This window comes from Ursus arctos, unplaced genomic scaffold (genome assembly GCF_023065955.2).
Source record: "Ursus arctos isolate Adak ecotype North America unplaced genomic scaffold, UrsArc2.0 scaffold_9, whole genome shotgun sequence".
Lineage (NCBI taxonomy): Eukaryota > Metazoa > Chordata > Mammalia > Carnivora > Ursidae > Ursus > Ursus arctos.
In genome coordinates this window covers 70838510-70854465 of record NW_026623111.1, presented here as the reverse complement: position 1 = coordinate 70854465, position 15956 = coordinate 70838510, and the positions used below count along the sequence as shown (strand labels likewise).

Genomic DNA, 15956 nt, shown 5'->3' with positions numbered 1-15956 from the left:
AAAAGGACAGGCACAGTAGGATCCACGAAGGGGTCAGTGGGTGGTACTGGAATAAGTGTGCCTTGTAACTGGACATTTTTTAGAGTGGCTATAGGGTAGAGAGATGGTGTGAAATAATGGCTATCAAAGGGTATCCTCATGATGATCGGCTTTTTTTCTTAGCTTGTGTATCCCAGAGTCTTGTTCTAGAAGAGAGAATATCAACCTTTCTATGGAAGCAAGGAAGATAGGAATTAAGGGTAACCATCACGGTGTGCAACTATCTGTCATGACGCGTAAGAGTCTCAAGTGAAAACGCAGCCTCTCTAACTTGGGACGTCAACTAAGGAGACCAATTTTCCCTCAAATATGAAGCATCTATTCTTCAGTCATTTTTCTTTTTGTCAGTCTGTTTTCATATTGCAAGAGGCATGAATATCCCAGTCACGCACATAATTAGTTTATTAAATGCAAGTGTATGTGTATACTTACCAGGCTGTTCATTTTTGAAGATGATGAACCCACTCTTTGCTTTCTTAGGCTATTCACTTCTTCTACATTTCCATCTTTGGGTTTCAAAATCATTCTGCTACTCCCTGCAGTTCCTTCAGATGAGGATCGCAGCCGCCTTTCTATAAATCTTCCTTCTCGATATGGACTGAAGCTACTGGCAAGAACTATTAAAAAAGATAGAAAAATAAAAATTAATACAGATGCTTAAATACAGGTTTTATAAACGTTACATTGAAAGAAAATGAGATACTCTCAGTGTCACTCAAAAACTCTATAAAAAATTGTAATAAATAGTGGTAAATTTAGTTTACTTAGTCATGGAATCACTTCCAAGTTCAAAACCTTTGTAGTCATCCTTGGATTCCCCATACATCCCATAAATCACACAAGCAAATCCTGTCCTTATTACCTTCAAATTGTGTACAGAATCTGGTCACTTCTTACTACCTTCCCTACGAATACCCTGGACCAAACTCCATCAACCCTAGCTTGGGCTACTGTAATACTTAAACAGTTTCCTGCCTTTGCCTACTCCCACCTGCCTCTCTCCCCCCAAAAAACATAGCCTGATTTCCACATGGTAACCAGAATGATACACTGAAGACATAAGTGACATTGGTCATGATCACTCCTCTAGTCACGGAGTTGATATTTTCCCAATAGCCTACCAGTTTCCTTATGATATGACCCTACTCTGTCCCCTCACTAAGGGCCTCCCTATGTTCACCTGTTCACCTCTCTAACTTCACCTTCTGCTGCATCCTCCTCCTTCACTCTGCTTATGCTACACTGGACCTCCTGCTGTTGCTAGAACACTGCAGGCACACTGCGGTCCCAGGGCCTTTCTCCCATAGCCTTTGCACAGTTATATTTATCTTAAATATTTGTATATCTTACTCACTAATCACCTTCAACTCTTTGCTACTATGTTACCTTGATTAATACCCTGCTCACCATACTTAAAATCTTCTTTGTGAGACCTGAGGCCAAACAATAAATAATGAACTATCAGAAAGTGAAATTAAGAAAACAATACCATTTATAATATCATCAAAAAGGATAAAATACTCAGAAATAAATTTAACCAAGGAGGTGAAAGATCACTACACTGAAAACTGAAAGACTGATGAAGGGAGTTGAAGAATACATAAACAAATGGAAAGATATTCTGTGTTCATAGACTGGAAGAATTAATATTGTTAAAATGTCCTTACTACTCAAAGCAATCTATAGATTCAATGCAAACCCTATCAAAATGGTAACGGCGTTTTTCACAGAAATGCAAAAAAACAATTCTACAAAAAGAACCACAAAAGACCCCAAATAGCCCAAGCAATCTTGAAAAAGAACAACGCTGGAGGTGCCACATTTCCTGATTTCAAACTATACTACAAAGGTATAGTAATCAAACACTATGGTATTGGCATAAAAACAGACACATAGATCAATGGGACAGAATAAAGAACCCAGAAATAAAACCATCATATATAAGCAATTAATTTCTGACAAAGGACCCAAGAATATGCAATGCAGAAAGGATAGTCTCTTCAGTAAATGGTCTTGGGAAAACTGGATAGCTATATGCAAATGAATGAACCGAGAATCCCATCTAATAACATACAAAAAAAATCTCAAAATGAATTAAAGATTTGAGCATAAGGCCTGAAAGTGTAAAACTCATTTAAAAAAATAAATAAATAAGGGTAAGCTCCTTGACACTAGTCTTGGCAATGACTTCTTGGATTGTACACCAAAAGCAAAAACAATGAAAGCAAAAATAAACAAATGGGATTATTACAAAGTGAAAAGCTTCTGCACAGCAAAGTAAACAATCAACAAAATGAAAAGGCAAATTATGGAATGGGAGAAAATATTTTCAAATAACATATCCTATAAGGGGTTAACATCCAAAATATACAAGGAACACACACAACTCAACAGAAAATAATAATAACCCAATTTAAAAATGGGTGAAAAGGCTAAATAGACATTTTTTTTTCCCAAAAAGACATACAAAATAGCCAACAGGTATATGAAAAGGTGTTCAACATCACTAATCATCAGGGAAATGTAAATCAAAACCACAATGAGATACCACATCACACCAGTTAGGATGGCTATTAGTAAAACGTCAAGGGATAACAGGTATTGTCAAGACCGTGAAGAAAAGGGAACCTTTATACACTGATGATGGGAATGTAAACTGGTACAGCCACAATGGAAAAAAGTATGGAATTTCTTCAAGAAATTAAAAATAAAGTTACCATATGATCCAGGAATTCCATTTCTGGGTATATACTCAAAGGAAACAAAATCATTATCTCAAAGAGGTATCTGTACCCCCACAGTTATAGCAGCATTATGCATAATAGCTAAGGCATGGAAACAACATAAGCATTCATCAACAATGAATAGATAAATAGAGAGCTCAACTTTATATTATTATTTTTGATATGACTATACACCTCAGACATTCAGATATGTATTAAATACTCGCTTAAACATCTTCCATAATAAATACAGAATAAATTCAGTATTATGGAATTCAGTGTACATAGCAACTCTTTCTTATGTTAAATACGTTTACTTAACTGGTTTTAAAATGTTGAACTTCCAAATTCTAAAATCCTTATGAATGACACAAGAACCTCTCCACATAATGAAGGACAGAATACTATTGTCTTCTCCTTGTTGACATTACCAGCTTACCTGTCTATCCCTTTTTTTTTTTTACAAGTTGTAGATAACATGAACAAACAGCTAATGTCCCACGAATAGGCAACACATTATCAAATTCATTGAAATTAATGTGTTGAATGGCTCACAATTAGGATCTTGGTCAACAGATTAATAGTCAGCAAGATATATACAGCATTCAATTTGACATTGAGGCAAATGATTATTTCTAAATAAGAATTAGATATAATCAGGATAAGTACATTTCTACTTTTTTTTGTTATATTTCTTTTAAAAACTGCCTAAATTCCAATTTGAGATCCACCATTTGCAAACAGTGTGATTTCATAACATCATTTAACTTAATCCTTAATTATTAATAACAGCCATATAAAATTTTGGTTAAGATTAAAATGACACTTATCTTAATGAGCACTGAGTAAGATAAGGAATTAATGAATCACCATATTGTACACCCGAAACCAATATAACACTTTATGTTAAGTACACTGGAATTAAAATTTTTAAAAATAAATTAAAAATAAATTTTAAGATTAAATGAAACAATGCAAACAAACTGCTTAGCATGTTTTTGGGCACATATTAAGTGTACAAAAAGGGTGACCATCATCCATATCATCACCATCATTGTTCTACTATTACCATATTATAACTAAAGAATTAACTAAAGGTGTAACTAAAGCTGTAAGTACAAACAAGGCTACCAAGATCAAAAAATTCATTCATGCATTTCAAACTTTAAAATTGGGCGGCTGGGTGGCTCAGTTGGTTGAGCGTCTGCATTCGGCTCAGGTCACGATCCCAGGGTCCCAGAATCAAGTCCCACATAGGGCTCCCTGCTCAGCAGGGAGTCTGCTTCTTCCTCTGCTCCTTCCCCCCCCCCCCCCCCCCCGCCACCTTTCCCCCCACTCCTGGTTTCTCTCTCGTTCTCTCGCTCTCTCGAAAAAATAAATTTAAAAAATCTTTTAAAAAAACAAAACTTTAAAATTGCTATATTCATGGAGGGACTCACTGAATTAATCATATAATCTTATGATTCTTGACACTCTAATATATAATTTGGCTTATTATAAATCTTATGTAAGTGTTAATGTTTTGGAAAGAGCTGGGGTCATGACGTCACTAAGCCTAGTCACTAAGAGCCTGAGTTTTGAATTGAGATAGTTGTAATTTGACCATGTCACTCAACAGCTGTATGATCCCTTGGTCTCAGTTTTCATATTTGTAAAATGGAGACCACTAATGCCTACCTCATAAGGTTTGTATCCCAAATAATTATCTACTAATGTTGTGACTTCAGACACATTACTTAATGTACCTGTGTTCCAATTATCTTATCTGTAAAATGGGTTACCAAAACAGTAGCGATTACAATCATCTGAGAATTTAATGAATTAATGTATCCAAAGTCCACAGAATGGGAAATGAGACATAATAAGCATTCAATGTTGGGAGAACTGTTGGCAGTAGCAGTAGTAGCAGTAATAGGAATAGTAGGAGTAGCAACGGCAGCAGCAGTGGTAGGAGGAATCATAGCAGAGAAAAAAACCTAAAATAATGTCAAATACAGCCCAGTAGGTGGTATATATTCAACACTTTTCTTAACTGAAATTTATATTAAATAACAAAGTTTTCTGTTAAATAAGTCACTCAACCACCCATCCCCCTCCCTTTTTTAAACCAAAGAGAAGGTACCCAACGTTACACAGGTATTTAATGACAAAGGCAAGGTTAGAATCATAGTATCCAGGCTCCAAGTCCAGTATTTTTAAAGCCTGCAAGTCTACTGTATTTAAAGATAGAGATTATTTGTGCTGAAACATAGATCCTACCTAATAAATCGAGTTTTGTTAAAATAGGAAATAGAATTTAAATTATACAAATGTCCTTTATAGTGATTTTGGCTGGAATATATCCATTTCATTGACAAGAAATACCAATACTCTATCATTTACTCTAAAAAAAGGAAATCCTTATTTTACATAAAGCCACATTCCAAATAAAATTAATTTCTTCCCACTCTCTTCTGAGGGTCAGAATCTGGACAACACAACTAAGAAAAATGAGTAATATTGCTGAATTACATTTTTAGCATAATACAAGTGAAGTAAGTTTAAAATCAAGTAGAGAAAAGATTTAAAATAAATTATAACTAAAAAAATTACTAGAGAGTGAAAAATAGGAAAACTGGTTTCTATTCATTAGATGGAATAAGAAAATTAAATAAATTAGAATGAAAATTAGAATTCATATTTATGATACAAAGAAAATCAGCATACCTTTGGCAGGATTTGATTCATAGCCATATGATGCTTTGTTGAAAATATGATGATCACCAGAAGAGGGTATTATCCTTGAATCTGAAATAGGATGAATCCCTCTAACACGGTCAGCTATTGCTTTATGTTGCTCATAAAATCCAAGCTTCTTTGGGGAGCTTGTTGCCAACATTGTTTCACCATTTTGTACTACCATATGTTCTTCTCTTTGCATATCTCCTGATAAGTGAGTCTCTGAGTTGTTCCCATTCATAAGGGGTAGTTCAGTGATTTGTAATAACACTTCCTTCTGATTAGCAGCAGAGGTTTCTGGTAAGGAATTAGATTCAGTGCTACATTGGCCTTCTAACCTGTATTTTCCAGGAGACATAATTGCACAGGGAACAGTTCCCATAAGGTCTATTGTTGTCTTTGTAACAGCAGCAGGATTGGAAGAGATCTGAGAGGTAGAATCATTGTGGCCAAAGTTGTCACAGTGGGATGCCATGCTTCCACTTTTAGGAAATGCATCCACTTCAGACACAGAATCTTCAGTCAAGGCTAAGAACTCTGAAGGTGTCTGAGCTGTTGTAAGATCAGCAGAAAGCAATGGAGATTGTAAAGAGCTTCCTCCCCGTTCTGTTACATCCACAGAACAAGACGGAGAAGCTCTTACTAATACAGGTTCTCTCTCTTGGTACTGTGTAATTTCCAATGAGAATCCAGACTGTTGTACCAATGAAATGGATTGACTCTGTGGAACAGGTTTAGAAAATTTATAGTGAGATGAAAAGGATTTAGTAAGTAGCTTCTTTGTTGACTGCTTTACAGAACGGCGAGTTTGTTCTTCTGTGAATCCAGAATCATCCCCCTCACTTTTGCCAGAACTTAGGCAATTTATAAAGACATTCTTATTAGTTGAGTGCTCTTTTTCCCTTTCAAAATCTTCTGTTAAAGATCTTGTTATCTTCTTATTTCGTGAACTGCTAAAACCAACAGAATGTCTTCCCCTGGTTTTAATATGTTCTTCCAAACTCAGTTTTGGCATACTGCTATGACCAGATTGAGCACCATTTGAAATACTAAGGTTCTGGTTGGTAGCGTCTTGCTTAGGTTCACTCCCCTTCTTATGGTGGAAACTAATGGAAGGAGTACGGAATATGCTCCTGCGTTTACCTGTACTACCTGAGCTTGAGTTAGTGCTGGAAGGAGAGGAACTGTGGACACCAACTGTATTACTGGAGGAGGGTGAAGAAGGAAGAGAATCATGTCTTCTGCTAATACTTCTTCTGAATATTGGCAACCGGGAGACCAGGGTAGATCGTCTTGATCCTGAGTCCCCCATTGGGACTCCAGGGCTTGCACTGTGATAGCCAACTTAGCAGCCTAAAAAAGTTTAAAAAAAAAAAAAAAAAAAAACACGTCAGTAGCGTTCAATTATAAATTATAATAAAGATATTTTAAAATAAAACATTGTTTTTCAGGACATGGAATAGAATTTGGTTCATACTAAAATAATAAATAATAAAATTCTAAAACTTAAGGATTTTTTGAAATTTTAAGTAGCAAAATTATCCAAAAATTTGCACAGTGATTTTATAATGGCTCAAATATTTCAAGATTACCAAGAATATTCAGTCTATTGAAAAGATTATTAGGTTGGAAGACACAAGATCACTATTCATGACCCAGCTTTACTACTCCCACTAGTTCTTTATTTTGGTCAGTTGTTTGACCCTAAATTTTTATGTCTACTGATTTAGATTTAGTAGGCATGTGACCACCATAATCACTGCCCTCTGGGTAAAATGCCCCACCACTGCCTTTATCAACCAGCAGCAGATACACCCCAAGACTCAACAAGTTATTGATCTGAACTTAACAGAATCACAGATCAGACTAAGGGATGATGTGACACTAGACTCTTCAGTCAAAGAAAAGAAAAATAGGAAGTATTGTTCTCCTTGGAGTTTGATTTTGGGGCAGTGAGAGATAATCAGGCCACTGGCAGGGGAAACTGAACCACAAAGAATACGGTGTAGGGTTATAAACAAGATAAGGTTATGAGGAAAACATGACTATGAGTTGACGAAAAGCCTTGAATGAAAATTAATTCAACTGGTAATGTTCAGACAAGTAAGAATACATCCTGACAGAAGCAGAAGCATAGAAAATTTATGAACCATATTGTCAGGGTGGCGATGATGAAGAAAAAGAGGGAAGGGGAGGTGAAGGTGGCAGCTCGACAGTTCATTAACTGTGACGCACCAAGTACTTTTCTTACACAGATTATCTCTTTTAATGTTTTTAACTGCAGAAGCAGATAAAAATACCATGGCCATTTTACAGCGGAAAGGTAACTTTCTGTCCTACAGCTAGTAAGTGGTAAATCAGGAATAAGAAACTAATCCTTATGTAACCACCGGATCAGCTCGTAATCAGCATGATAATTTGCCTTCAATAGAATGAAGAGCCAAGCTTGTGCTGCCGGAAGTCCAGCTATGCTTCCACCTCAGAGATTCCTACTTGTAAGGTCAATCTTGCCATTCTGGTGACTGTTTTTCACTGATTTTCATAATGTACCGCGACTGGTCCCTGTTTTGCTTTGTTTTGCTTTGTTTTTATATTTCACGTAATTCCTTAACTGTAACGTATACACCCCCGATGTCAACTTGAATCAGACTCTGTTTCATTTTGTTTTTTGCAACCAAAACTACCTACCTGAACAATAACAAATACTACATAAAATGACCAGCCCTCCATTTTATTCTCCCTACAGAAACATCATGAGATTGATCAAGTGAAATACTTTCATGGTCCTAAAGAAGCATGTAACAAAAATGAAAAATATATTCTCTTTTGGATTTGCACTCAAAGATCTTTAATATTTTGTCCCAAATGATATAAAATCTAACAGATTTGCATTAGATGATTTTTATTAAATGATTTCTACTTGCATTCACTAAATTTGAATTTAAATCAAACTATGTGTAAAACACTCCCAAAATAATTGCATATTCTTGTAAGCCTTTGTGAGAATAAGGCTTAAAATATAAACAAAAATAAAATATAAAATATAAACAAAATATAAACACTTTAGCTCTTAAAATCTCACAAATTAAAAATATCTAATTTTCCTCCCAGGTTAAATCTAATTTAACCAATTTCCAATTTCCAAAGTGGATACAAAATAAATAAATAAATGCTGACACAAAAGCAAGAAATGTAAGAAAAAAAAAAAGGCCAAGAAATATTTCACTATGCACAAATACTGAAAATATCCAGTAATAATGGTAAATACCTTGACATTAAGGCATTTATAACCATAGATTCACCACCAGCTAAAAATCATAATGGTTAATAATGCTCCAATTATAATAAAATTATTCACTAGGTATTGAATGGAAATAAATCATGCACATTAATGAAAAATCGCAACTGAGAATGATGTTAACTAAAGCATCAGTAAGAGTGAAATCATGAAAAAAATGTATTATTTATTTAAGATTTTTATTTGAGAGAGAGTGAGCACAAGTGGGGGAAGAGGCAGCAGGAGGTGGGTAAGCAGACTCCCTGCAGAATGGAGAGCCCAACAAGGGGCTCAATCCCAGCACCCTGAGATCATGACCTGAGCTTAAGTCACTTAACTGATTGAGCCACCCAGGTGCCCTTGTGTCAGCATTTAAAAATAAGGACTCATTCAATATCTCTTTAGCAAGTATTCAAAGGATTTAACTAATAAAAATTTCAGAAAAAAAATTTACAGTAATTACTCCTCTCTTCCTAAGTGCTTAATGAAAACAACTGTACTTCTATTGGGTACTAATAATACACTTAGGCTGCTAATATATTTAACCTAATTTAAGTAAAAAGATCATAAATACTAAGAGATTTGCACATTGAATGCAATGACATGAAGTAGATATAAAATCTATTGGAGGGATGCCTGGGTGGCTCAGTTGGTTAAGCATCCGCCTTTGGCTCAGGTCATGATCCCAGGGTCCTGGGATCGTGTCCCGCATTGGGCTCCTTGCTCAGCAAGCGGTCTGTTTCTCCCTCTGCTTGTTGCTCCCCCTGCTTGTGCTCTCTTTCTCTCTCTGACAAATAAATAAATAAATAAAATCTTTAAAAAGAAATCTATTGGAGATAAAAATCCTTTAGATTTCACTTTGCCTAACTGACAGTCTTTTAAATCAAGGTCTTGATTTCCTACTGACAGCTTTCCAGCTAAAAAAGAGAAAGATAACATATATATAGGTTGAATTATCCATATTTTTTGGAGACTCTTCAATGTTCAGATGCTATTTATATCTCCAGATTCATTATTCCCCTCCTCATATTTAATTCTCTAATTGGAATGATTACTGCTTGCCATTTTCTGTTCACTTTCACCTGCTGGGCATTTGCAGATGTGGTATTGCTTGGAATGCCCTTCCTGTAATTCCCAATGTGACATATTCCTATTTCTCTAACATTGTTCCTCCCAGGATGTCATCCCTGACCACTTTCCCATCCTCTCCCATTTGGGATGTACTACTACTCCTTTATGTATCCTTAAGTATTACCTTGCATAGTTAACATCTGTCTATCTGACTTTACTATTTTACCGTAAGTTTCTCAGTGGCAAAGTTTGAGACCCCAGTATCTAATACAATCAACAATTAGTACCTATAGAGTAAATGGATTTCAGGGAATAAAGTTTTAACTTTAATACGTCAGTATTTCAAACCTAAATAAACATATTTTCTGCCTCACTACCATAAACAAATGTTGCAATTTTGAGGTTAACTATATTAAATTACAACTTTAGAGATTCATCCATTAATTGAAAGCCTTTCCAATTGTAAAATCATTCAGTAATCTAAAATTTGCTAACAGCTGAAAACATTCCAGAAGCACAATGCTGAACAAGTTGAATAAAACAATATATCATCACATCAACTATTAATGAAAGACAAATATAACACTGCAACATGTTAATTTTATTTTTATTATAATTTTGACAATCGCCTTTTAATTTCTTAATAAACCTTGTGTATATTTTCATATATTTTTATAAATTTCCAAGTCAGATAAAATAAACATATTTTCTCAGTTCTCCTCTAATATTTCTTGGTTCAGAAGTCATATCATCTCAATCATAACAGATCCTAAAAAATACACAGATTGAACTAGACCTGCCCATCTTCCAGGGGCCTTTACTACTATGAACATTATTTTCTTTGGGAAAACAAATTTGTTATATAAGAAGAGTGTCTTCTAATTATACCTTTAAAGCTATATGAATAAACAAAAATTTAGGCTGTTAGTAGATGATACCACTACACAGATGCGTAACTTGACCCTATGGGAAGTAGTGTGAAATTCAGTTTGATCTCAATTGAAGAAATAGTATCCTTTGCTCTTTAACACCAGAATTTAACAAAAAGTTCCCAGACTACTTTATTCAGTGATCTCTATAACTTTAGCAAACACTAACATTACCCTTCAGAGTACAACATTATACAATAGATCTATTCTGAATAAAATGAGAGGTGAATCTTATTTGGCATGGTTCAGAAAAATACTAATTCTAGTTAAAGGGGCTATATGCATTGCTAACGTTACCTATTTAAAATAGAGTAAATGTAAAATAAGAAATATTACTGAAAAAAATATATATACATACTTTCTTTCACGATTCCAAAGGCATTATCTGAAGGCATAAAAACACTTTGCAGGGTTTCAAAGCAATCATCTTGGAAACTGAATACCACATACACAAATAGCTACGTCTGTCTGAACATGTAAAAGAAACACAACAATACCCTTCACCTTTTTCTTTCCCAACATTTTTCAAATATTTTCCTAGAATTTGAATACCCCTCATATTTTTTTCACCATAAGCCAAAGATGAAGAGTCACCTGATAGCCCACAACTGAGATAGTCAAGTATCATTTGGCTTTCTCTCAAAACGTGTGATGTTTAGTTTATAAAACTAAACAAAAAATACTTACACACACATGCAGGAAGCAAAAAAAGAAAAAAACATGGTTTCAAATCCAAGCTCTGCCACTTACTAGCAGCATGAGATAGAATATAGATAATAACTATTTTAAATATGAGATGGTGTAACATCAGAAAGAAACTTAGCACTCTGCCTGATACTGAATAAATGTCCAGTCTCTTCCTTTTCTGATGCAATGCATTCAAGCAAGTGGGGCATAAAGTGATTATAAAAATGAGCTACTTATCAAAATCTGTCCTAATTACTCCATTTTAAAATTCACCTAAAAATATTGTGGGGGAGGAGGAGTACATAAATCAAGATCAGTATTCCAATCCCTTATGATGAACCTCCCCAAAGCATACACTTTTATTGGAATTTAAAAATAATGATCAATATTTGAAAGGTTTGTGAAGAATGCTGCATGAAGTATATCTGGTCCCAGGTCTATTCTTTCTCAGAAAAGATTTCGGAAAATGAAAGATAGAGCCTAAATGATCAGGCTGAAGAGAAAATCCACGATACATGATGAAATAGAAGAAAGAAAATTCACAGAAACAAAATATTCCCTAGGTAACAATTTTTCAACATTAAGAAAGTGATGGCAGAAAATAAATTATATGTAAACATATCAAAGGGCATTGATCAACTTTTACCAAAATTAAATAAAATAAAAGCTTGAAGAAGTTTCCAAAACAATCTTATCTAATTATGTCATTTAGCCACAGACTTAAATGAGGCTCACACCTGTTAGGTGGTTAGGGCTCAGCTGGAAAACCCTCCAGTCCAGACTCTCGATTACAAAGCCATGCAACTCACACCTCAATATTCTTTAACTTTACGGTGTAAGTTATTCTTAGATGAATTTCTAAAATGTTTTCCCTGGGGCGCCTACGTGGTGCAGTCGTTAAGCGTCTGCCTTCGGCTCAGGGCGTGATCCCAGAGTCCTGGGATCGAATCCCACATCAGGCTTCCTCTCCCACTCCCCCTACTTGTGTTCCCTCTCTCGCTGGCTGCCTCTCTCAATAAATAAATAGATAGATAAAAATAAAATGTTTTCCCTTAAATGAACGGGGAACTAATGGAAGCATCTTTAACAGATAAATCACGACCACAACATGAACAGGGCCACTTCAGCCACAAGGTCAGTGAGGGCAATATGAGGTAAATTCAACAAATGACTGATCAGGACCAAGTGGATGATCCATCACAGGGAAGAAAATGAGATTGTCAGCTGAAGGGAGAAAGAGTCAGAAATCATACCATTGAACGGGTATGTTTAATTCGTAAATTATTAAATTTGCATATAATGTAGCCACACTGAGTACATAAAGTTCTTTTCAACAAATAAACAAGAAAATAATCCAAACAAATAATTGCTTATATCAGAAATACCTACCTTTAGGTGAAGGTAACTACTAAAAATGATTTGACTCTAAAGATGATAAGTAAACAGAGGCAGACTGCCCCTGATTAGATCTGTATAAATCAATCTCCTTGGAAAAAAAGAAAGTGATGCTGAATTAGCATGATAATGGGAACTGTTCCAATAGGAAAGGAGACTACGTTTCAAAGAGATTATTCCAGCAGGATTGAGGGAAGCACAGGAATTCCCTGTCTGAATTGATGGAAGACAAGGGGTCATGATAAATTTCTAGAAAGACATGTAATCTTGAGACCCAGCCCTCCATGATCTTAGCTATTTAGCGACCAGAAGAGACCACAGAAGGTAAAAACACATATCAAAAGAATGGATTTGGGCCAGAGATTAGATAGAATTTAATATTTGAAAGACGCCAAAGCTGTATCTACATATGACCAGGCTTAGGTAAATGAGACTCATTTACATGTTAAGAATGCAGACTCTGCCACAAGAATATCTAGACTTGAATTTGGCATTACCCATGAGTTAAGTGACTTGAGAGTAGCTTAAAAAGGTATTTAAACACCCTGCAACTTAAGTTTCTTCATGAAGATAAACAATTGCACCTATCCTAAGGAATTTTTATCAGGATCTAGTAAACACACAAAATAAACATTTAGTATAGGGTCTAATAACATATGATAAATGCTTTAATAACTGTAAGTTATTTATCAAGAACATTAACCATGTTTGTACTGTTTCACAACAAATGTTTTTAAATTCAATTTAGAACTTTCCAAACCACTCTCACCTGGAAGTTCTAATTCTGTCTACTCACAGACTAATGCTGTCATTTCCTGAGGCAATCCTGAACAGGACAGAATGATTATTAGAAGCCACAGTACCTACATGTCAGTGGAGCTTAGAATTAGTACTGATATGTATGAATAACTGCGATGCGGCCACTGTTGCATTTTTTAACCTGCCTCTTACAAATAATTCCGTTCAACTATGTCTTGCTTTTGACCCAAAATATTATTGACCATGCTGATCTCCTACTTGACAAGTTTAGTTCAATTTTTCAATAAGTAAATATTGAGTTCAATTATTCAGTCTTACTTATCTTTAACAGAATCATTCAGACTTCGAGAGGCAAATAACTGACAATATTATGAATATTCAAAGACTGTCTTAGGCTCAAAACATGATTCCCAAAAGATGAATCTGATAAATTTTTTGAGCCATGCCAATGTCAGTGTAACAAATACACAACTTTAAAGAAGATAGCACACATCTAAAAGTATATATATTTGTTAACAAAGAAAAATTATTTTTTATAATCATATCTTACATTGGAGAAATTTGTGTTCATTTTAAAATATTACTTTGAAAAAAAAAAAAGTCCTCACAGCATCTTAGGTGAGGTTTCTCAGAAGCAGGGCAAGGGATTGAGGAAGGGATTCTTGTTCAAGCAATTTAGTAGAGAATTACTCTCAGGAGAAGGTGAAGAAAGGACATGTCCTATCATAGGACAGAGGGAAAAGCTAATCAGATATGTGGTCAGCAATGGAGACTAGCTTCAGACTGATCCCACGGGATCTGGAGCACTAACTACTGATGTCTTGAGATATGGCTGATCTTTCATTTTCTCAGGCCAGTCAACCACTCGCACACTTCTCTAAGGAATGAGAAAGAAAATATTTGAAGCATAGATGATAAGCAACAGATTATCTGGAATATATAAAGAATTCTTATAAACCAATTTTTAAAAAGTCAAATAAATGAGTAAAGAATATGAACAAGCAATTCCCAGAAGAAATACACATCACCAATGAATATATGAAAAGATACTCAAACCTATTAGTAATTGGGGAATATAAAAAGAACTATAAGCCAATTAGAAACAGGAAAAAAAAAACCAGGAAAAAAAGTAGCAAAGAATATAGACAGGAATTTCATAAGAGGAAACACAAATCTTTAATCAATATATGCACAAATATTCCAACTCCACTATTAATCAGGAAAAACTGCAAGATACAATTTCTTACCACTGACAATTTAAAACTAAATAATATCAAGTTTGAGGAAGTGAAGTGGTATTTATAGACATGAAGGAGTCCAAATTGTTAAGGTTATTTTAGAAAATTATGTATCAAATATTTTACTTCATTTCTCAGCATTTACCCTAGAATAATGTTCACATATCTGCACAAAGAAACATGTATAGGGATAGTCAAGGTTGGTTTATATTAGTTAAATTAAAAGTACTATAAATGTCTAATAATAGAACCTTTAAAATGAAATATTATTTATCTATTCTACAGCATGATGTATAAGAGCTAAACATATAAGGTAAAAGATATAAACTAATACGGAATACAATTTTCAAGGCATTTAATTAATAAAATCAAGGGTACCTGGGTGGCTCAGTCGGTTAAGTGACTTCAGCTCAAATCATGATCTCAGGGTCCTGAGATCTAGCCCCGTGTCAGAATGCCTGCTCAGCAGAGAGCCTGCTTCTCCCTCTTCCTCTGTCCCTCCCCACTGCTTGTGCTCTCTCTCTCTCAAATAAGTAAATACAACCTTTAAAAAATAAAATCAAGTAGCTAAAAGATGTTATATAAATTACAAATGTATTATGAAATTTTAAAAATAATAAATATTCTACAGATTTACATATATGTATATGCATAGGAAAAAACCTGCAATGATGTACTTCAAAGTGTGAACGGGGTTATCTTTGAACAGGATCTTTGTATTGAGGGCTGTCACCAATGAGGACATTAGTGTCACACGTCATATGATGAAGTTTTAACAATAAGAATGAATTAATGAATTATTCTTATAAGTAAACCTTTAAAAATTCAAATTAAGGTAGATAACAATATATAACCTATTAAAAGATTATATAATGATGAAGGATAAAGGCATGTAAATATGTTAAAAGTAACTTGGAAGGTACCCAAAAATTAATAGCAGTAGCTGCCTCTGGAAGAAGGAGAATGAATACCTGGGAAAATATTTTCTCTAAAAATAATTTGAAAATAAATAATAACTGACCCAATATGAAAAAATACAAATACCAATAATCTCTTCAAACATTTTATACATTTTATTTTCTTAAAAAGTAAAGGAGGAACTTTATAATAACCTGCAGTT

The 15956-nt window shown here is 34.5% G+C and overlaps 1 protein-coding gene across 6 annotated transcripts in view; it reads right to left on the bottom strand.

The window, feature by feature from the left end:
* Positions 1-15956, bottom strand: part of CCSER1 (coiled-coil serine rich protein 1) — a 1292599-nt gene that overhangs the window by 1143170 nt on the left and 133473 nt on the right. For all 6 annotated transcript variants that reach the window (XM_044388078.3, XM_044388079.3, XM_057309745.1 and 3 more), the window contains 2 exons: positions 5469-6833; positions 472-656 (listed from right to left, as the gene is read on the bottom strand). In XM_044388078.3, coding sequence (XP_044244013.1) covers positions 472-656; positions 5469-6792 — 1509 coding nt within the window. In that variant the 5' untranslated portion in view covers positions 6793-6833. The remainder of the gene's footprint in view (positions 1-471; positions 657-5468; positions 6834-15956) is intronic.